A 24,568-nucleotide genomic window follows, 5' to 3' on the forward strand; every position below is an offset into this window, starting at 1 on the left:
GAAAGTTATGTTAATAGCAGCACTGTGCATCAATCTAGGAAATGTAGTTAGTTTATTCATGAACTTCCTTTAAATTATGAAATTTAAATAAATTTGCATATTATGAAAGCCTTGAGACACTGTTGGATGCAAACCAATGTTTCATTTTTGAGAAGATATATTTATTTTTCTTTATCAGAAAAAAAAATCCACCAATTTGATCATAAAGCCAGTTGTCCAATAGAAAATAGAAAATATTTTGAGATCTACTGAATTGACAGTTATTTACTTCACAAACAGAACAGGTGGTCTGTTGCCCAATCTTACATGCGGTCAGGACAGAATTTGTTCACTCTAATTATTCAGAAATTGTGCCCAATCAATCAGGAACTGTATGTTGTCCCTTCATGTTTAGAGTTGTACCTGCTGAATCTTAAAATAAAATAACACGGAAAATCTATATTATCATCTGAAGTAGCATAACCAACATGTAGCCTGAAAAGGGCTTGAGTAAGCAAGAACCGTACACACCTTACACACTCTGCTATGATTAAACTGCCAATGGCAACTCTCAATAGGAGTGGCTTGTCCAAAGCTGTAAATAATATGCAAAGATCACCTTTAGTGAAATCACAAAATGAAAGCTTGCATTAGTTGTTCCATCTAAGACTGTATTAAGAAAAAACAGTAGATACTTAATACATAAACAGTTATTAAAAAGAGGATTAGGTCGGCAATAAAACTTGGTAGAAGACATTTAATAACTCATTTACACCTCATGAAAGAAAGATAATAGTAGTCAACCTTCACGGATGATGTGCTCTGTTCATCTTGTAGTCCACTGCTTTGACTTTTAGTCAAATGTCAAGAGATTAATTAGATTTCAAATGTCTTTGTGCCTGTCGTATTGTTAAAGTCTGTTAAATCTTGCATCCTTAAAGTGACTCCTCTGAGAGCAGCAATCCAGCATTAATGTTTTTAATCAAAAAAAGGTCATGTGTCAGGCTTTTATATTTTTAATATATAATGGGCAATTTTCAAAAAGTTCTGAGAACCTGATAAGTTCCCAAAGGAGTACAACAAGCCTAAATGCTTGCAGGACCCTTCCTATACTTATACGTAAGTAATTATACTACAAGTCCAATCCCCAGAGTCAACTCTATTTTCTCTTCTGTCAGCCCTTTGCCAAGTCTTGCATTTTGCTGGCATTGTAGAATAAATATTGGATCCCTCGTCATTCCCCATATTTTCCCATTCCTTCCCTTACTTGCCTTTATCGTCATTATTCCCTCGAAGGAATGCACACCATTTTCAATATCTTACTTTGTGAAAGTAATACTGTATGGGGCTACGTTATGAATGGATTTAAAGAAACCATAGTGCCCAATTAATATGCCATTTGGTCCAAAATCACAGGTTTTCTTAAAGTAAAAGAGTTCAGAATATGCATCAAATAGACATGTGTCGCTGTAATGGGCAATTTAAAAGGTCACTTTTATTGTTGTCTTATCAAGAGCAACCAATGACACGGTAACCAATGGTAAATAAAAATAAATTTGGGGCACAATCCTATGTGTGTTTTAACAGAAAAAAGTCCCACAACTCCCAGCATGTCCCAACCAGCATGACTTGGCTGAGGCATGCTAGGAGTTGTAATACTTTTCTGTCTAAACATGCATAGGATTGCACCTTGGGTTAGAGATGTATATGATATTTTTGAAAATACTATATTGGCCATTATATCTTAGTCTATTCTCATAGTTGACAGTAAGGATTTTCTGTCTGTCTGTCTGTTTGTCTGTGTGAATAACAGATACGTCAGGAACAAGCTAAGTGTTATAGATGCTCCATATTTTGGCTGTTTTATATGCCTGATATTTATAAAGTATAAAGAAGGGGGAATCACTTCCCTTACCTTCCATAAAGGAGAGATTCCACTGGATCACAATCTTTTCTACAAATGGAAGGGGACCTTCTATAAATAGGAGGATCAGGCGGGTCCCAGTCCTATGTTAAATGGGGGCAATTCAACTCTCAAGTAAGCAAGTTTGTGAAAAGCCATTTTAAACTCGATAATAATTCTTAGAAATGTAACTACTTCCTGTGAATGGATTAAGTTGTGCAGTCAAATATTTTGCATGTTTACTTAGACAAAAAAATTATTGAGTTCAGAGGGACAGAATGTGAGTCTGGGAGATATGATCACACAGTGTTATGAAATTAAAAAGCTGATTTGATTATTTTCAGAGTGAATTCTAGCATATGAGGTTTCTACCATATGATGTTTCCCCTTTATTAAAGTATCCCAGGAATGTTAACACTCCATAGTAAAGCAATCTTTTCACATCATGAGTAGTTTGAGTTACCAACCTTGGTCTCTGTTGTTGGCTCAAAAAACACTGTTAATTTTGAAAATTATTCCATCATGATGTTGTTATTATTATTATTATTATTTATTTATATAGCACCATCAATGTACATGGTGCTGTACAGAGTAAAACAGTAAATAGCAAGACCCTGCCGCATAGGCTTACATTCTAATAAAATCATAATAAAACAATAAGGAGGGGAAGAGAATGCAAACAGGCACAGGGTAGGGTAAACAGGCACTGGGTAGGGTAAAACTAACAGTATCTATTGTTCTATTCATATACAGTTTGATTGTGAGTGTAAATTGAAGTAAGAGACTGAAAAATACGACTATTTGTTAGATTAGAGTTAAATTAAGGTGGAACTTTTTATCATGTACTACATTGCAATTCAAATCCATTAAAATAGTTCCTGCCAATTATGAGCCAATTCTGTTGAACTTACTAGCTACACATCTCAGCTACACACCCACTGGGCCCACCATGAATGCCTATCCTGCTTTCAGGCCTACTGGACATCCACCAGTGGACACTTAATTTGAATAAGGCTTACAGTGAACAGGTGCTATCCTGTTCCCTGCCTCACACACACATAGCATGTGGGGAAGTAGAGATATGCTTTGCATGCAGAAGTTCCCAAGTTTAATCCTTGGCATTTCCAAGTCAAATTGGGGAAACATTCCTGCCTGATACCCTAGAGAGGTGTTGCCAGTTCATGCAGTAGTCAATGCTGAGCTAGATCAACCAATGGGCTGACCAGTAAGGCAGTTTCCTATGTTCCTAAGATGGGGAGGAACAAATGCAATTTACAGACAGCTCTTCTGCCATTAGGAAAAAATCCTATTCCAAAATTGCAGATAGAGCTTTCAGCAGTTTGGAGGAATGGTAGGACTGACATTACTATGGTACCCATTCATTTGATTATGTCCTGCTATTGCTCTGTGGTCAAAGTGGTCTTGCTTAAGATTTCAAGCTGTGCCGTGAAAAAACAACCAGCCCCCAGAAACATGATTGACACTGTTGTATATGCGTTCTGTTTGGTGTATCTACTACATATGCCTGTTGGAGGATACCCCTGATGAATTTTTGAAGGATTAAATATGACAAACTCCCCCTCCAGAAGTATAGTTGCCATTTCAAATAAAATCTAGTATCACTGAATTAGAGTAATTACTATGTGATAAACTGGTATCTAATGATAGCAGTGCTGCTCTGTAATGTGTCAGATATAATTATAAAAACTATCAGAAGTTGCAGGAGAGTAAATTTGAAAATGTGGTTCTAAAGTTATCCTGTACAATCCCTTGTAATACCTGACAGCATTTATAGTGATTGCTGTCCAAAAGGCACTCTAAATCCAAGATCAATGTGTCAGAGAGCAATTAAGGCTTGCACAAAACTTTGAAGATAAAAAGTGCTAAACTTAGTCAGAATTAAGTGCTATTAATTACCATTCTGCATTCCACCTAATATCTTCACTCTGTGATATTTAATTGGCTCTGTTGGAATGAACACATTTTATAACTCATAGAACTCAAATTACACCTTTTAGTAGGGGCAGTTAAGTTCAATAAGCAGAGGACCTTTGATCCCTTGTTTGCATATTTATTATTTGGATTTGCTTGTAGTCAATGTTTACTTTCTACAAAAAGAGTTACAGGGGCTCAAATCTATCTAGAAACATTACAATTTAATTTTTAAAAAACCCCAGCAGCAGCTAAAGATTTTCATTAATTCATTCATTTATTATATTTCTATGCCACCCATAGCCGAAGCTCTGTGGGCGGTTCTGAATTTTTTAAAAAAATATTAAAATACATTATATAAAGTATAAAAACCATTCAGGTAAGGACATAAAACAGATAGCACACACAACAGCAGCATATATTTAAAACAACCAGCCAGAGACAGTCCAGGAACTGATCAAAAGACTCATTATATCATGCCAAATTCCTGGGAGAAGAGGGCAGTTTTAACCTGGCGCTGAAAAGATGGCAATGTTGGTGCCAAGTGGGCCTCATTTCATTTATTTATTTTAGGTTTCAAATGCAGACTGGCCTAAATGACTTTGGTGTGGTTTTTTAAATAGTCAGCCGTGATTAGGCCATATGTATCTCCTTGGAGAGAGAATTCCCAAGGAGTGGACCATCACTGAGAAAGCCTTATCCCTAACACACTTGAGCCTAATGGCTCCAACTAGTGGGTCAGAGAAAGGGCCTATGATGCTGATCTTAATGCTTGGCAGGCTCATTCAGGTGTAGGTGTTTTTTCAGATATTATGAATAAGTGGTATGTTATGAACATTAGAGAATGTTTCAAAATCAAGTTTTTATTTTATTTTATTTTTGGTATTACTGTTAGCCCCGGTGCTCTGGTGAGCTACAGTTAGTCTAGCTTTCTTCAAGGGTTGACAAGTATTGGAATGAATGTTGACAGTTTGTGACAAACACTTTAAGATTGCATCTGTATTATGTGGCCTTAACTATCTGGATTTTACAGGTAGTTGTCAGAAGCAGTTCTCAGTCTTTTAAATATAGTCAGGGACTTTGGGCGCAGAGGTTGGTGCTGATGTGAAGTGTTGAGAATCTGAAAATGATGATCAAGGCTAAATCTTAAATAAGTCTATTGTTAAAAATCAATTTGTCAGAGTTTCTAGTGTTAACACATGCAAGCACCGTATGTAGTCCATCACACACATATTTCTAGATATCTTATCGATTGTACAAATTTACTGATCTAATACAAATAGGTCTGTTTGAGTCTGCTAATGAAGAGCTTGTTGGAGTTATGTTATTAATCTGAAAACGTCTTGTATTCTTTGAATACCTCGCAACAGATATTGCATTGTGCATTAGCAAAGAGTACACACAGGATAGTTTTTCTATGATTGGGTTCAGATGACACAATAACCCATGATAGGTTAAATAACCCACAGTGGATTATTGCATCATGTGGAGAGATTTTTTTAACCCATGGTGGGTTATTTCCCCAAAATAATCCATGCAAATAACCAATGATGTGTAGTGGGTTATTTAAACCATTGTGTCATGTGGAGGGCACTGCTGGTAATTTTCGATGGCTACAAAGTTGCTAGGCAAGAGCAGTCAAACTGGCAGCTGCCACTCTACTCAAGCCGGCAGGACTCTATTTTTGGAAGCAAGGGATGATGGTATACAAAGGGGAGCACTGAGAGGAGGAGGGAGGGCAGGGGACGAGTTAGTCAATGCACCGTGGATTAATAATCCACTCACAGTTGTTTATAACCAACTCATGGTTGGTTATTTCTCTGATCTTGTTGGGAGTACCTGCAAATAACCAACTATGAGTTAACTATCAACCCACTGTTGACTATCCTGGCATCCAAACGTGGCCTATGTCATAGAAAAAATAACCTGCTTAAACAAAGACATTAAATGGAAAAGTCTTTTGTTGGAAGAAAAAAAATCTTTGTTTGTGCACAGTTTATTGCTGTTCTGATATTTTTCTTATACTGAATTAGAGAAATGTGATTGTATATGTAATGCATATTGTAAGATATGAGTGCTTATGTTATGATATTGTTGCCACTTTTTGTATGGCGCTGAGATTTTCAAAAATACAGATGTCCTCTACATTTGCTGATATTTCCATGTTGTGTCTTGCAAAATAATAGAATCTGGGACCTTGCAATGAAATTGGCTGTCTGTGAATTCAGAGAAAACAAAAAGAACTAGCCCTTCCTGCAATGCATGCTTAATTTATAGAACTGCTCTTGGGTACTATCTTAAAATACATCAGACAAACTCTTGTGGGAAATGACTATTAATCCTAATAGCCAAAAATGGAATCTTATTCAGAGGTACCTTATGGTATCACATGCTCTGAAGAGATGGTGATTTCTATCATGCCTTGGTTGCAAGGGGTTGTCTTCTGGACTTTTAGTCAGATGCTACAAGGCAATTCTTCCAATTTCTCTTCTCCCAATACTAAGGGGATCTCACCCTTATAAAGGCTAGATATTTTTGTTGCATCACCTTCCTTATCTTCTTTGTACTGAAAGTACTGAAAATGTATTTAGAATCTGCTTCTGTCCCAATTCCGATTTAGCTAACCTATAAATTCAGCTGCTGAATCCTGTTTATATATAAGGATTTAATAGAAAAGGCCTGCACTATGGTCTGTTTACTAATATTTCATATATTATGGCATATTTACTAGTGTACTTACTTGTGAAGTATTCAAATAATTAAAACTCAGTAAAGCTTATAAAGGAATTTTATGATGTAGCATATTTTATTTTTTTAATTGCTTGTTTTCTGCTGTAGTCTGCAAATTAGTACTGTTTCAAATCAGTATTGGGTACTTGATGGAATTATATTGAACTGTTCAAAACAGATAATTTGAACTTAGGCTGTAGAAGTTGTGGTAATATTTGTTAAATGCTATGTGGCTTGAATCTGTGAGGCATGGAGAATTGAATCAATGTCAGGTTGCTTTTTCAGTTATGTGCGTGTTATAATGGTACTACAAGGCAACTACTACTTTCGTCTTCTCTGAAATGTATACTTGGGAAGAGCCTACCTGTCGTGTTTCCTGTTCCTCCAGCATTCACATGTTCTGGAAAACGGACACAGGACATCCACATCAATGAGATGTCTTTTACTGAGGGAAATCTCATGTGAAAAGCTTAACGATTGCACAATTTAGAAATACTTAAAGCTGACTGATGGTCAGAAAGCTTTAGGCTACAAGATAACGTACAGTCAAAATGCTACTCACTACAATAACAACCTGGATTCCCAGTTGCCATCTCAACGGTTCCAAAAATGGTTTCCAAACCTGACCAAGGGAAGGGAAAGATTCCTGATCTGATCCTTCAGGCAATCACAATGGGGAATTCTTGAAGGGCTGAACCAACCATGCCTTGGGAGCTAGTCCAAATGTGGATCATTCGTTGGTAACTCAGGGAACATGGCCACAGCCTAAACAAGATCACAGGGGAGGTAAAAATCTCAAGGCATAAGAAATCCTGTGCTTCTGCTTTAGCACAGGGAACTCCCCACCACCTGAGTCTGCAGCAAAAAAACTCAGACAATAAAAATCAACCCCAGTCTAACCTTTCACTGAGCAGTTGATGAACAAACATACACAATCCACAACAAACAGGAGTTCAAGTCTATGAAAAGCCTCACAGCACTTTTCATGGTACAGTCCTTAGTAATCCAAAGTCCAAATAGAAGAGAGTCCACGTGCAGAGTGCTTTCAAAGTCCCAAACGGCGATGAATCCAAACAGGGAGGGATTTTGGGCCATGAGTTGAAAGATGATTCTCACAAAGGCTCCTCACCTTTGCTACAGCTTATAAAGGGACATGTGGGCCTGTTTAAAAGCACTTGACAGATAGGGGCTCTACCATGTAAGACAAGCCCATGTCCAAACAGGGTGGCTCTACTCAGCCCACCAAGGTGACACTACAAACTAAGTGACTCCTTCAACAAGGCCCCCCACCTTTCTAAACGCTCTAGCCATTTCCCAGAGAAGTCTTACAGCCTCAAGGCTGAGGGAGGGGTGTGTGTGAAGCTACTCCCTTCAACTTTTCCCCTGAGAACTCTGACAGAGATAAGTTTGCACAGATTCTGACATTCCAAACTAGTTCTAAATAAATCTGACTACAAATGGCAAGGCCTCACAGCCTTGCTAAGAGCTATACACAACACTACCACTCAATGTTTTTTGCAAATATTGAAGACTAATATTAAATAGTTGGAGTCCCAGCTATGTAACTTTCTGGACCAGGATCAGCTAGCTTCAGTTGTCTACATTCTGGTAAACTCTAAGTTAGATTACTGCAATGTGCTATACATAGGGCTGCCATTGAAGATGGTTCAGAAGCTGCATCTTGTGCAAAATGCAGCAGCCAGATTGAGTATGGGGACTAGAAGGTCCGAACATATAAGACCAACTCTGATCCACTTGTGTTGGCTACCTATATGCTTCCAAGCTTGAATTGAGGTGCTGGTTTTAGCCTATAAAGCCCTATGCAGCTTGGGACCACAGTAAACAATGGAGCGCCTCTCCCAACATGAACCTATTCTTATTCTGTGCTCAGCATCTAAGGTCCTCCTCTGGGTGCCTCCTCCAAGGGAGATGCAGAAGGTGGCAATGAGGGAGAGGGCCTTCTCAGTGGTGGCCTCCCATCTGTGGAGTAATCTACCTGACGAGGCGCACCCGGCGCCATCAATATTATCTTTTCAGCTCCAGGTTAAAACCTATTTCTTTTCTCAGACTTTTGGCAGCTTATGATGAATTTTAAGCAGTCCTGGATATGTTGTCTTTGTGTGTATTGTTGATCTTAGCCAAAAGGCCGAGAAGCCATTTCTAACAGTTTTTTAATGGGCTTGTTCAGACGACACACTAAGCCATGGTTGTACTTTTGCAGCAAATGGTTAGTGAGCATGTTTAAACCATGGTTAAGAATGGTTCACACGACATGTTAAGCCATAATGTTTAGCTCAATATGTTTAACCACTGTGGCTTAGCGTGTTGTCTGAACAGAGTCATTCTGTAACTTTTGTGAAATTGCATAACCACATTTAATTATCAGTTACATTGTTCTTAATTACAGATTCTACATTTAATACTTTGCACACAGATTGTTTGTTACATGATGGAATTGGCATTTCAAAATGTCTTAATGGCTGCCCCGTGCTATCGGTTTTTATTGTAAGTACAGAAAGAACAGTCATATCCAGGCTAGAGCTGTAATATAACTCAATGAAAAACAATGCAATATTCACCAATAATTTACTGAGAAGGAAGACCACTGTATTCAGTTGGGCTTACTCCAGGATAAGTGCACATAGGATTGCAGTCTTTGGTTGTTTGGCCCCTCCTTGAGGTCAGCCCCTTGCTCCCCTCCAAACTTGGCAACTGAGAGGGGGCAAGTGGGGTTTGTGGAGTTGAGCTTTGCTTTGGAAAGCACAGTGTAATTGTAGTGATGATCCCTGCTACCCCCTTGCTCCAAGCTGGGGCTTGTTTTGTCGCAAGGCAAACTCTCTCATGCCTTTTCCTCCTGAGCCAGAGGGAAAGGCTGGAGCCTGTTTTCGTGATGGGCAGCAGAGGTACTGCAAACATATCTGCAGCCAAGTGCTAAAGCTGCCTTTTCCGGACATCCTCTCCTGAGCCGAAGATTGGGGTTTGTTTTGACACTAGGTGGCAGAGGCGTTCTAAGCCCCTCAAGCTCTGGCCTCCTTCTCCAGCTTGGAGCACAAGAGGGGAGTGTATGCGTCTTCTCTGTAGTTGCGTGGTGCTTTTGGAAGTTCTGAAGCTCAGCCTAACTGCAGGGGATGGATCCCCAACTTCAACTGGGAGAAAAAGGTGGTGTTTCTTTCACTATCTTCTCCATGGTGGGGGTGGGAAGCAGAATTGTTGACCGCAGCTTGATCTGGTGAGAGAGGGTAGCATAATCATAGTGGCTTTATGCACAGAACAAACCATAGAGGAAAGGGTCATCTGTTCACATGATAGCTCACAGATTTCCATTTGATAGGCACTAGTTTGTATTGGATTGTTTACTTCAGTTTGCTTAAATTTTAGTTTTGTGGAAAGAAAGCTGACTGATGAAAAGCTTTGAACAGTAGAGACATGTAATTACGTTTATGTAGTTTCTTTTTGTGGGTAGTGGTGACATCACCTAAATATATCTGTGTACAGTCTGTTATTTGAGCAGAGTATTCTAAATGCTTACAGAAACATGTTCTGCAAAGAGGAGGAAATCAAATAACGAGATTATTTAAAACTTTAAGATTTTGATTTAAGTAGATAAAAGCCGGGAAATTCAAAAGTTTGGGTTGAATGGAGTCTTTCTGAGATCACTTGCACACTGCTTATAGTGAAATTCTGAAATTAGATTATATTTTAAAGAAGGATGCACTAAAAAGCCTAGTAACTCAGAGCATCCTGAATTTGCCTGGGAAATAGATGGCAAAATCAGCACATGCTGATTGAGCAACATGGGATTTTCTTGATTAAATTCTGAATTGGAAGTAATAGTTTGCCATACATACAGTAGATCTAACTTCTTTAAGTCCAGTTTTATTGACTTTATTAACAAAGATAGTTGACTAGTGGCCCAGACTGTGCAATCCTGGTAGAAGAGAAGAGGAGGTTAAATTCTGGAAGAGAGGGACAAAGTAATAATCCACACACACACACACTGCTCTCCATCCCTACCCCAGATCTGAACAGGGACAGAATACATCTGAAATTCCTATATTGGATGTAAGCACTGATATTAAAGGAAACGCCAGGCACCATGGCTATAGGTCATGGGGACAAAACTCATAACAGGGTTCCCTCACAAAGTCCCATAAGAGAAAGGGAAAGCATAAACATAGCTGCTCTAGGGTCAGGTTGAGGAGAAAACACAAAAGGAGATACAGTTCTCCTAGCTCTTTTCAGAGCCCATATTTCGAATGAACTTCCTTTTCTGAATTTAAGTCTTTTGCCTGCAGGCGCCGTGGACATAGTAGCTCATGCTTAGCCTGACCATCTGGGGCTGGACAACCCTGGTTTGGCTTGTGGTTTGGTCATTGGCCCAAGCAGTATCCTTTCCTAGCTTGACCAGTGTAATAAATTCTTCTCTACTTGGTTTATGCAGCTGTGCCTCTCCCACCTGTTCCCAGTCAGGACAGAAGCATTCCTGGGGTCAGCAAAAGTGAGGAGGGCAAGCCTTCTGAGAAGATGGAATCATCAGCAACTAACATGGACAAGTTGTCTCAGTTTAGCCCATCTTGAGGGTCACATGACTAAGGAACCTGGTCACCCTGCAGAAGCAATTAAGCAGGGCCTGCAGGCCTTTCAGGATTTGATGTGGTCAGAATGGATATTATATCAGCCAAGGTGGTGTCATAGTTGAGGACCCTAACACCTTGTCCTCAGATGAGACTCCTGAGTTAACAGATCAAAGAAAGGGCTCAGTTACAGAAGGGTGTCAAGAGGTTTCCACAAAGGCCCCAGGGACTAGCTCTCCTGTGTCCAGGGGGGGGGGGGGTTCTGCCCTGAAAGGCAGCCAGGCAAGAAATATTTAAAACAAATAAATAAAACACACAACACAATTATCTTTCTGATTGTGCATTTCCCCAACTTTTGTGATGCAGTTATTGGCTCAAAATGAGTAGAATATGTATATTTTAGAGGTCAATGCATATTTTTAAGGCAAAATGTATACAAAATATGTATTTTTGGGGAAATGTTTATTTTAAGAGAAAATACATACAATTCAAATGCAAATTTTCAAAATTCAGGGAAAACCGGATAGAACAAACATGAGTTAACATATGTGATACTGACATGGACCAGAAATAGATTGATCCATCCATCCCTGCTCTTATATGTTCAAAAGACTGACAGATAAGAATACCCTCTGGGATTCTCAGGGGGAAGGAAAGTATTGCCTTGAATTACCCAGAGGGCATTCTCCCCCCTCCCTTCTACTGTCCATATAGGATGGTATTCTGTTAAGGCTTCTGCCTTGTTGTAGGTAGGGAAACCTGACGATTTATTCTTTATATGTATACTTCTACAATATTCCGAAGTTTTTATTCACCAACCTGTTTTTGTTCTTTGACACTTCTGGATGCCTGTTCTGCTGGTATTTTCTATTTGTTAATTCTGGTTTATTACAATTACGGGCTGAGGGATCCTTCTGCTTTTCTATTTCTGAACTAAAAAGGCAGGGACACCCCTCCCTTTTGAGGAGACAATGCAATGTATTGACCCTGCCTACTGAGTCAAGGGGAGGGATTATCCCAAAAGAGTGGCATTTTAGAATGTTGTCTAGGAGTCCTGGGGAACAGGAATTCACCGTAAGAATTTCCCTTTTTGTAATGTGGGTTAGAAGTGATTCGTAAGTCCCTTGTTGTAACGCCCATTTCCTTTCCGCCCATATCTGTCTTCTGGCAGCAGCAGAAAAAGAATAAGCTGCACATGGAATAGTGTTAAATAGGAGAGAGGCAGCAGAGAACAAAAGGTGCTGTCAACCACTCTCCCTCATGACCAGTTCTCAGTTTAAGAAGTACTAACTCCTTGATTATAGTTGAAATCCTCTAAGGAAGTAGCTGTGTAAGATATATATCATAATTTGACACCCAGTGTTTTATGCTGGGTTTAGTTTTAACTATTTATTCAGCCATGTGATGGCAGTTCTTTTGGGCCTACATATGCAGCATCCTTCCAGAATGAAAGATAATTTAAAAAGAAACAGATGGTCTTTGAATTTAATTTTTAGCCTTTAAAAAATATTTTTTCAGATAGAAGAGCATGGCCACGATGAGCTAGAACAGGAGATTCTAAACATATTTGGGTTTCTGAGTTTTTAATGTATATGTATTGTTAGATCATCAATGGATTTGAATCTTCTGCTCATCGTGGAAGTTAGTGTTTAACCTAGCAGCATTAATACTAATGATGTTTTGGTAAATAACATCCCACTCATGTCCTGATGAAGGTGAGAGTGGGTCGTGAAAGGATTTGCCTGGCTCTTGAAGCAGCCAGCTGTCACAAGCAGCAGCTGAGAGTGTGAACAGGGTGGGAAGAAGGAGTCCAACTTGGCCAGTGCTTGCAGGAGCAAACCCTGGACGAGTTGGACTGCTCCTTCCTGCGCTGCTCAGATCCCAGTTGGGGCACAAGCCAGCTCCTGCAAGCCGCAGCAAAGTGGCATAGGGGAATCAGCTTACCTCTGCTCTTGGAGATGATGAAGAGATTTCCTGTTGTTATGCAAAGGGGTGGGGCTTGCGGAGGGCAGGGAGTGAAACCTATGGAGGGTGTACTTCACCCTTACTCACCATTTTTCTAACCTAAAAAGCCCCAAATGCTATATATATATAAAAAAAGCAGCTTCCTCATAGGGGAGTTGCTCCAGCCCTTCAGTTGGCCTTTTCTGCTCTACAATATCGTTTTTTGAGGGCAGAGAAGTGAAGTAGGGAGTGTGTTAACCCCTGGCGTGATGGAGTTTACTGTCAGGTTGGAGCCCATCAGCATATGTGGTTTTTTTGCCCCAGTTTTTTGGATAATGCAACCATACATGCATTATCATATCATTATCACATGGTTTTAAATTTTGTATATTTCTTTTTAATGTTCACTGTTTTTAACTTTTGTAAACTGCCCAGAGAGCTTCGGCTATGGGGCGGTATATAAATGTAAATAACAATAATAATAATAAATCACACACCTCATTGGGATGTGTTGTTTGACTTATTTCTGTTTTCTATATCAAATCTTTTAAAAGCAGAAGCCATGTTGATTCCCCTTCAGCAAAATAATTTAAAATGTTTTATTGTTGATGTTAATGTTAGTAGCAATATGTTCTTCAAAATCCTTTCCCCCCTCACTTTTTGCCTCCTTTGTTTTCTCTTGTGCATGTTTGTGTTCCTTTTTGTTGGCCTCATTTGAAAAACACTTTCATTTTCTAAAGGAAGTTTTCGTTTCTCTAATAGCTGCATTGGCACTGCTGGCTCACTATACTGGTTAGATGTGCATAGGATTGTGCTGTAGTTCAAGCAATTTACTATAAAACTCCAGAGCATGCTCTTCAAATTTCAGAAACTTTGCTCAGTTATGTAGGTTTGGAATCTGGTCAGTGCCTGGACCATCTGGAACCCCTATATGTTATCTTGAACGCCTTGAAGAAAAAGGATATATAACACACACACACCAAATATGTTGTTGAATCTTAGCTCTGCCCATTTTCCCATTTGAGGAAAATTTACCATACTATGTAGTCAATTTTAAATTCATCGTAATAGTTTATTAGCAAATAATGGTGTGTTGGATTGCACTCATCTAGAAGGAGCCATAACGGCTGGAATCAGAGATACATGGATTTTGTTAAAACTTGATTGTCAAGCTTCTTTCATTGTGTCGTCCACTCACTGATGGATTCAGACACTTTGTATGACCCCTTTGTTTATTTGCAAATACGCAAGTGCACATTTGCACAAATCGCCCCAGAAGTACAAAAAACAACAACGGTGCGCAAGTTCGTGGAATCTGCACAACTCAAGGATTCAAGCCAATCTGATGCAGAATCCATAGGTCAGAGTCATAGAAATCTGAACTCATTTGAATCCGTTGCGGATTTCTCTGACATCCCTAGCTGGAATGTCCTCAGAATGGTAGAGGAATGAAGCATCACCAAACTGTACTGCTGGATCTCTCTCAATCTGTGCCCAGTCTTCACTTATTTTGGAGCAATGTAACCAATTCTGCACAGGATTGCTACAGCTATGAATATCCTGATGCAGCTGTGTCCTGGGTTCTCTTAAGACACCAGCATCATCTCTCTCAGCAGCCAGATCTGTTGTTGACTCATATGTGCTTCCCAAGGATATTGTATTTTGAGCTTAATCAGGCACACAGTGGGTGGGAATTAGAGCACTGTGACTTAATTTGATTCCCATCATCACACTGGATTTCCTGTTGGAACCTTCTGATTAGCGATGGTACCATTACCTATACTAGGGTGGATTCACATTAATGGCTTAACATATTCTCCAGTTATAGAGCAGTAAAAGTGAAATAGGTTTGATTCCACCCCCCATTTATGTTGGACTGCATGTTGAATTATTACAAAATTCAAAGTTGCCCTGTGATATCTGGAAAACACTCTTTTTGTAAGACCCATTCCCTTTCCCCTGTCATTCTGGGAAGACTTGATTTGGTTTTGCATTTAGTAGTGGGGCCTGCCAAGCCAAAATTGATGCTTGTAGCAGTCAGAAAACACTGGCTGCAGCTGTGTCCATAACTGAAGATAGTTTTTATGTTATATTTTCTTTAGAAGGTCACAAGTTTGCCGGAGTGTTTGCTTACGGGAAATTCAATAAGTTGGTTAACTCTTGGTTTGCTAGATAGAGGGAATCAGAATCTACGGAACAAAACTGAAAAGGGGCTCAAACTCTTCAATATAGTTGTGTCTTGGATCATTCCTCTACATTGTGGAGTCCAAGCGAACAGAGCGATGCTGAGGCACAAATTGATCCTCCGCTCAAGATAAACTATATATTTCTGCAGAAAAAAATAAACATATAAATCTTCTCTCCTGCAGTGTATCCCTCCGTGAAGAAGGACACCTACTTAGTTGTGGAACTAATGTACAAATTTATAAATATTTGTAAACTATTTTGAGGTTTCTGGAGAAGGAGAAATATATGTGATTTCTTTCTTATAAAAAGTATTCCACAGTCACTAGTTTATTGTGTAGATTCTAGTTCCATGTCGCAACAATTTTAGTAAAATGTATTCTTTTTATTGTTTTTAACATGTTTTCCTGTACTTAATTAATTACGTTTTCAGTTATCTAGCATCCTGATTTTTATTACTAAGAAACTTTTCTTGACTTACATGTCTTATATATAGGATCTTTGTCGTCATCGTCCTCACATCCATTTTGTTCTGATAGCTGTTTATCCTAACCCTGCTTATTTCCGTTTTTCAAGTTGTTTCATTCAGGTTGATTTTAGAGTGATAACGCATTTCTTACATTGTTTTATGCCATTGCCGTATCATTACTTTGTTATGATCTATGGTCTGACAAATATGTTTATTCTGCTTCTGACTTTCAGCATTTTTCTTCCAGTGCCAAATGCTAAGGAACTAGGAACAGACTAGCTTGCTTGCTATCTGCTGGTTCTTTGGTAGAAGCAATGACAGTGAACACATCCATGTTTAAGTATTGCTGGGTTGGACGTAAATGAGACTTTTATTGCTTAGAGGGGAGAAAACACCACTCAAAAAATAAGTGACTTGCCCATTTTGGCATAATACTGAAAGCCCTGATTCTCCTATGTAGACAGATGCCTGTTTTTAAAAGAACATATTTTATAATAGTTTAAGATCTGACCCATGTTTAAAATATGTGTTGTATGAAAGTGGGTGGGTGGGGGAGTAATATTGTTTAAATGAAATGTTTTCTTTCTGGTAATATGCTTTTCCCCCTTAGATGTCTTCTGTACCAATTTCCCTTGCAAATACTGTGTATATTTATTCTATCTGCTTAGGTCTTGTCCATCACATCTGTAACCTCCTAATAGAAACTGCAGCTCTGTGCTTGGATGCAGTTGATAAAAGCAACATCAAGACAGCAAATGCATTGCTCCTCTCGTTGCTTGACATTTTGCACCACATGCTTATATATACAGCTAAAGTTGTCCGCCTGACGCTACAGGTATAGAGTCTATTTTCTGGTAGAGTGAACATTATTGTGCAGATGCTTAGTCTCCTTCTTTTTACTCCTCTTAGATTCCCTACTACAAACTCAAATGAAATTGAACAGATTTATTTAACAAATGAATTTCTACAAATTTTTCACAGGCGATGGCTCATTAACTACATATGAATTAAGTTTTTATGGCTTGGGTACTAAGTATCCACAGTGGATATCCTTGATTTTCACCAGCCTCTTTATTTTATTTATTTATAAAACATTTCTATACCGCTTTTCATCACTATTTTTTTAAAAAAGATTTGAACCCTCATATATTTTGCATGTGTCTTAAGGGGTTGTCAAGCATCTGTATGAGATTGTGCATAATTTAGAAATGTAATTTAGGCATTTCATATAATAACCAAGTTTATTGCAGGTGTCTCGTTTGGCACCCTGACATATGGGTAATATTTCTTCTTAATAAGAGTGTTCTTGAATATCTTTCTATTAAATTACAACTTCTTCTTCATGTTTAATTACAATGGCATGTCCAAATATTGATATTGAATGAGGGTGTATAGACCAGGCATATCCTTACACTATAATCTGTAGAAAACGTGCGTAGTCCCTGATGGTCGAAGACGCAGCTGTTGTGAGAATGTGCTAGTAGTTTATATGCTCAAACATGTTTTAGTTATTAGAGGTTCTTTCTGAACTTGATTTTATTATTTTTTCTATAGGAGAGAATAATTTTAATATTTTGCAAAGGAACAGAGCCCTGATCCCAAAAGGTCTAGGGTAGTGAAGTGACCTTCTCAACGTTTTTCCCCTAATATTGTTCTTTATGATATATTTTTTTCACATGAAGGCACAGAAGTCTGGCACTGGAGGGGACACTCAGACTGCTGAAGACCTTCTGCTTATCAATAAACCAATAACGGACCTAATTAGCTTGCTTATTCAGCTGGTAAGAGCTTCCTTGTCTGTAAATCTGTTGGAATGAATGTTTGTTTAACTATTTAGCTTACTTGTCGCAAAGCTTCAGGGCAGGTTACTTACATGACCAAAATATCCAAGGAAAAATGTTTCCATTTTTTTTAAAAATTACCAAATGCTCAGAAGCAAGGTTAAAGTTACCAGGAAAGATCACCCCATATTGCCCACCATCCCAGTTCCTGAGACTTCTCCTTTTCCAGGATAATCCATATTCTCTAGTTCTCTTGGATACCAGGAGGAGTCCACTCCCTTCCCCAAAGCCATACCTTCACCTCAGTTTGTGCCTTTCATTCTCAGGGCTAGTAGATGTGCCTCACATTTTATCCTTAACTGGGCTTAATGGGTTGAATGCTCCCTGCAGCCTCCCTTTGAAAGTGATTTCCCCAGTTCCCATTTACTTCCTAGTAAAAACTAGCTTGTGTCAACCTGAGACATACATCTTCAACCAAGACTATCCTGTTTGTTTGTTTATTTTTAATTTTATTAAAACTAAACATATTTTAAGCTGGAAATAATGTTTGATCTACCCTTAGCCAAACTCAGTCTATTAAATAATGCAAAGAATAATGCCATTGACACCTTTCTGAGGAAAGTATCCAAAAATCATATACTCTGAGATAAAATATATATCATTAAATCATTCAGTTAAATCATCCAGTATAAAAATTTGGCTCTATATACTTCAAGGCTTTATTAGCTTTCATTTTAAATAACTTAAACAAGGGTGATTGAACTTTTTTTAAAAGGATTCTCTGAAATTTAATAAGTCTAACCATTAAAGCACTTTCATTCTTATTACTTCTGCAATACACTCTCCTGTCAGATAGGTAACATTGAACCATTCTTTTTATTCATGTGTTTACATAATTTAATTTATATGTAAGTATTATCTATTATTTATAGGTAACTATTACGTTCCCTACAGAGTCAATTTTACCAAGTTATCCATATATATATAGTTCCTTATGTCAGTTTGATTAATTGAAAGGGAAATTTGGCTGCAAAAAAATTCACACAAGATCTGGGGACAGCAGGAATTACATACTGTTCAGGAAGTAGGAGCAGAAGCAGAGATGCTGTGGAAAAAGAAAATGATGGCTGAGAAATTGAATGGGAAGAGGTATGAGGACGTAGGAAACTAGAAGGCTAGGGAAGCAGGGTGATGAAGTATAGAGTAGGCAATAGAAGAGTCGGAAACAACTGAACGAATAAACAACAACAACAACAACAGGACAAATAGACGGATGGTGGGCTGATGAGAGAAGCGTGGAGGAGTCAGTGAGTGATATAGATGGGGCTCACCTAAACCTCACAGAGGCCTAATAATGAAGGGATTATTGGCAAGAAAGGGGAACGGAGAGGGTGAACTTAGTTACCCTTCTGTACCTGTGACCCTAGAAAAAAGGGCTCTGTAACAGGGCTTGCATGTCATATTTGGTGAAAATACTCCATGGCAAACATACTTTAGCATGGCAAAAGAGCTCCAAGTGTCCATCTAAGAGAGGCTTTGAATCCCCATTTTGATGTTGGGGGGGATCCTCCCTGTTGCTTTCTTAACCTGCTTCTTTCTCCAATATCCACTAGAGGGTGCTAATATATGAAGGATGGTCACCAATTTGGATGGCTTTAAAGTGTGGGGGTGTTGGATAAAGTCCTGGAGGAGAAGGCTACTAGCCCTGATGATTATGTGCTACCGCCAGTATCCGAGGTAGTAAGCCTATGTGCAGAAGTTGCTGGGGAACATGGGTGGGAGGGTGCTGTTGCACCGTGTCTGCTTTGTTGGTCCCTGGTTAACAGCTGGTTGGCCACTGTGCACAAAGTGCTGGACTAGATGGACCCTCAGTCTGATCCAACATGGCACTTTTTATGTTCTTACATTCTTAAGGACTTATGTTATAGTCCGCAGGAAGAATTCTTTCAGATGCTGTATTTATTTACACATATCCTGCCTTTGTTCCATCATGGAGTTCAAGGCAGCCATTTCCAGACAATCTCCTATTCCAGCACTATTCAGTCCCAAACCTGCTGAGCTTTGGCAAGATGGTTGCATCACATACCTTTACACTTTGATTGGGACTCTTACTAATTATATGTTTTGATTAGTAGTAGCATATAATGGAAGATTATTATTCCCTGATTATTATTGCATTATATATTTCCCTTGGGTTGGCTCCAGATTTAGATGCGTGTAACTGGGTTGGTGGAAATGGACTTCTGTGCCCCCTCCTCCCCACAGCAGTTCTTCCAGCCCCCTGAAAATCCTGCTAATTTGGTGAGGGGGTGGTCCACAAAAATCAGGCAGAGGCCCCTTCCATGAATTGGAGTCAATGGAAGATAGATCCTAGATCCCAGTCCCTTACTAGTAATTTGGTAACTCATCACTCTTTTCACATGCTCTGCAGGGTGACTTTGGTGTGAGTGTGGCATTTTAGATGTTGAAATTTAAAAAAATGAGAGAAATCCAGGCCTGTACTTAGTCACACAACTCAGGGAAAATTGGCTCCAGCAAGCTCAGGAAGAAGCTAAATTTGCCAGTCAAAAGGGAAAATCAATCCCAGAAATATAGAAGTTGTGCTATTAAAAGTAGTGGGTTTTTTGCTGCTGTTTAAGAACCTTTAGCAGATAAAGGAAAATTTCTGGTATATTGTAAAGGAGTAAAGAAAATGTTTGAGTGAAGAAGTGTTTGAGAGAATGAAGGAAAGAATAAGAAAAATATTTAAAAGTTGCATTCCAAAATATTTTTTTAAGGAGGATGAAATGTCATAAGAAAGGACTGTTACATTTTTTCACATTGAGGCTATAATGCCCACAGTTTGAAGCTGATTTCAAATTATGCTTAAGCAGTAAACCAGTTCATTTTATCAGTGGTTAAGGTTGGCGCTGATGTGAAGCTTAATCAGCAAATGAAGTTTGTACTCCAGAAGTTAGTGGGTGGAGAGGGAATGTGGTTAAGCAATTGAGAACATTATGTGCAAACCCAAACCTATATGTTATATGAAGCGTCTTATAAATACTTGTTGAGGCCTACAACACTGTATTATAATTATTGTTTTATTAATCTTCATTAATTGTTACATGAAATTAAACAGGGTAAGGAGAAATTGTTTAAAGTTAGATAGTGAATGTTACTGCTTCATCCATAATCCAGTGAGACTGAATTTTGTGACATTAGAGTTTCATTTATTATTTTTATTATTAGCTTCCAAATGAGGACACTGAAATATATGAGAATGCATCACAGAGCTTGTCCTTGTTAGTTCAACTCTATGGTGGGGACAACATGGATAGTATGTCTCCAGAAAATATGGATAGCTTTGCTGAAGTACTGCAGTTTAAAAAGGAAGCAAAAGATCAGAAGCTTTTGTTGAGGATCATTAAAAGACTGGTAAGTCAACTAGTTTCCAAAATTTTCATGAAATATTTCTAGTTTGTTACCTGATGTACACATGAAGGTGTGTAAATAAAATAAACACTATAGATATGAAGGAGGTGATTTTTCTGTTTAACCAAGTATAATCCTATTTGATACCAAGGGGACTAGTTTGGGTGGCTTGTTGTTTTCATCTGGAAGGTTCATAAAATAATTTAAAATATGCAATAACAACACATTTTTATCAATAACAAAGCAATGTCAATTCCAAAATATTTTGTCTGAAAATCATTATCTTCACCTGATTTCTAAAACTTTACACTTTAGCTCTGGTGGATCTCCTTTGAGAGGGAATTGTAGAGCCATGGGTCGGGTTCAAACATAATGCAAAACCATGGTTTGTATAGCTTAAGCTATGGTTTGTTTTGGGTCCAACATGCCAGGATCATAGTTTGAAGCAGGTTTGCAATCCATAATTTCAGCTGTGGTTTATTGTTATGCCTGAATTCACAGACCATTGACAAACCACAGTTAGGGCCATTGCTCCACTTCAAGAAGTTGCTGCCCCATGGAGACATGGATGGACTTCTGAAGCTAAGTGCTGATCAGATGGCAAACAAGCAGCTTTAAACCATGATTTGCCTATCTTATGGGTCTGGGACGGAAATGACTTTCCCCTTTCTGTTCATGCAATCAGACAATTGATGCTCCTTAGCTATCACACCAAAGGACCATCTTCTGTCATCCATGGGAGTCTTAAAATAAGGGAGAACCTTTTTAGAGATGATACCCTGATTGGGTTCAGACATAACGCAAAACAGTGGTTTGTGCTAACCATAATAATGAACTGACACCGGGTTTGGACTTCCAAATATACAATAAACTGTGGCAAGACTGAAAGAACTGGACATGTTTAGCCTTGAGAAGAGAAGACTGAGTAGAGACGTGATAGCACTCTTCAATCACTCGAAAGGTTGTCACACAGAGGAGGGCATGAATCGATTGTACTGATTGATTTATCATGTGTATAGTTAATGTGCTAATCGTTGATTTATATTACGATTTGGATGAGGAATGCTTCTCAAATTTGCAGACGACACAAAATTGGGTGGGATAGCTAATATCCTAGAAGACAGAAACAAACTTCAAAGTGAACTTGATAGGCTGGAGCACTGGGCTGAAAACAACAGAATGAAATTTAATAGGGATAAATGCTAAGTTCTACATCTAGGAAGAAGAAACCAAATGCACAGTTACAAGATGGGGGATACTTGGCTTAGCAATACTACAAGCGAGAAGGATCTTGGAATTGTTGTAGATCACAAGCTGAATATGAGCCAAAAGTGTAATGTGGCTGCAAAAAAAGTAAATGCTATTTTGGGCTGCATTAATAGAAGTATAGCTTCCAAATCACGTGAGGTACTGGTTCCCCTCTGTTCGGCACTGGTTAGGTCTCATATTGAGTATTGTGTCCAGTACTGGGCACCACACTTCAAGAAGGATGCAGACAAGCTAGAGGGGGTTCAGAGGAGGGCAGGGGTCTGGAAACAAAGCCCTAAGAGGAGAGCCTGAAAGAACTGGGCATGTTTAGCCTGGAGAAGAGAAGGCTGAGGGAGACATGATAGCACTCTTCAAATACTTGAAAGGTTGTCACAAAGAGGAGGGCCAGGATCTCTTCTTGATCCTCCCAATGTACAGGAGATAGACTAACGGGCTCAAGTTACAGGAAGCCCCAATCCGGCTGGAAAACAGTCAGGGAAAACTTCCTGACTGTAAGAGCAGTATAGCAATGGAACCAATAACCTATGGAGGTTGTGGGCTCTCCCACACTAAAGGCATTTAAGATGCAGCTGGACAGCTACCTTCAAGCCTCTAGATACCTGTCTCTTAAAAATTCTCATCCTTAAAACCCTTTTCTTGGCGGCTATAAGAGTTTTGGAATGTGGAGCCCTGTCTGTGGACCCTCAACTCTGAATATTCCACCCTGACAATGTGGTCCTTCATCCTGTCCCATCCTTTGTTCCTAAGATCAGTATTCCTTTTCATAGATTGCAGGAAATTGTCCTTCCTTCCACTCACAAGAAAAAAGCTGGCACAGGTTGGACAAAAGGAGAACCCCTCTGTTTCTGTTATGACAGGATAGCAAAGCATATGAAGGACTATTTCTTTTCATAGCCTTCCAAGGCAAAATCAACTGGAACCAAGGTCACTACCTCCACTATCTGCAGGTGTCTTAAAGAGTGTATTGGACAGATTTATGAATCCTTGAGGAAATCTCCACAGGGAATCACTGTGGTTCATTCACTGAAAGGAGAGGCCACTTCAGCTGCATTCAAGGGAAATTTTCCTATAGAGGATATTTGCAAAGCAGCTACCTGGGCTTCAGTCCGCACATTTTCTAGACACTATAAAATTGATTATTTTACCTCTGCAGATGCAGCCTTTGATGGAAAGGTTCTGCAGAAAGTTATTTCTGCCTATACTGCTGATCCGTGAAACCCTCCTTTCTGAGACTGCTCTGATATATCCCAAGGTGAAGGAATGCCCTCCGCGAACATCAGAAGAAAGTAGAAATTTTCCTTACTGTAAATTTCTATTCTCTGGGTCTCCCAGAGGGCATTCCACCTGCCTCTTCCTTCTCAGGATCAGCACAACTTCCCTTTTTAGTCTAGGGCTTATTTATTTATTTATTTATTTAATTACATTTATATACCGCCTTACAGCCGAAGCTCTCTGGGCGGTTTCTACCTTTGCCATACATATGGGCTGGTAGACATGGGACCCTGGGACTATTAGTTTTTCCTTTGTTCTGCTTTTTTATTGTTTATGTCACTAATTGTAGCCCTTTTCCTACTGGGTTGGGCCTTTTGTCTCATTATTGTTAATCAAAGAAAGCATATAGTCATTAAAGTGAGGGGCACTGAAGTAGCCTTGCTCTTCTAGTCTGGTCCAAGAGGACTGGCTAGCCTTCCTCCTGGAGAAGCAGTTTGAAGATTGGGCCCTGCCTATCTCAGCCAGAGGAAGGCGCCATCCTGAGGTGAAGGAATACTTTCCAGGAGACCCAAATAGAAATTCATGGTAAGGAAAATTTCTACTTTCAGTATTCTTCAGAAGTGCACTGTTCATTCAAATAGTCTGGAAAACAACCAGAATATGAATAAGCAAGCGTTTGACTAAACAGGAGGCTGTACAGATAAGTTAACATAAAGTTATTTGAAGAGAAAATTCCTAGACAGGAGATATAGTTAAATAGGCTTCAGCTAATGGGGGAAATAATTTCAGTAGTTAAAAACGACCTTAGCTTGTATTCTCTGTGTGTAAGCTATGTAAGAATTTTACTTCAAAAACATTAAAAGTGCTTTCTGTGCTAGCAGAATCAAGTATGAGGTGAGCATTACTTTTTCTTGTGAAGGTGAGGGACATTTCTCTGTATTCTGCAATATAAAATGCTTCATTTTCTGCCTTTTTAGTAATTCTGTTGCATTGCAGAACTACAAGTTATTGATTGTTCTCATCAAGAAAGAAAAGCACTAATGGTAGAAGGGTTATGATACACATTACACATTAACGATCAACAAAAAACACACCAGCACTTCAGTTTGTCAGTGGAAACTTACTGAAATGTAATGACTTTCCATTTCTCTCACACCTCTCCAGTACAAGTGGCAAATTA

The 24,568-nt window shown here is 38.9% G+C and overlaps 1 protein-coding gene across 1 annotated transcript in view; it reads left to right on the forward strand.

Moving 5' to 3' along the window:
- Positions 1 to 24,568, forward strand: part of ULK4 (unc-51 like kinase 4) — a 206,656-nt gene that overhangs the window by 129,749 nt on the left and 52,339 nt on the right. The window contains exons 33-35 of the mRNA XM_063129233.1: positions 16,384 to 16,550; positions 17,398 to 17,496; positions 20,725 to 20,910. Coding sequence (XP_062985303.1) covers positions 16,384 to 16,550; positions 17,398 to 17,496; positions 20,725 to 20,910 — 452 coding nt within the window. The remainder of the gene's footprint in view (positions 1 to 16,383; positions 16,551 to 17,397; positions 17,497 to 20,724; positions 20,911 to 24,568) is intronic.

Source organism: Elgaria multicarinata, chromosome 1 (assembly GCF_023053635.1).
Source record: "Elgaria multicarinata webbii isolate HBS135686 ecotype San Diego chromosome 1, rElgMul1.1.pri, whole genome shotgun sequence".
In the NCBI taxonomy this organism is placed as follows: domain Eukaryota; kingdom Metazoa; phylum Chordata; class Lepidosauria; order Squamata; family Anguidae; genus Elgaria; species Elgaria multicarinata.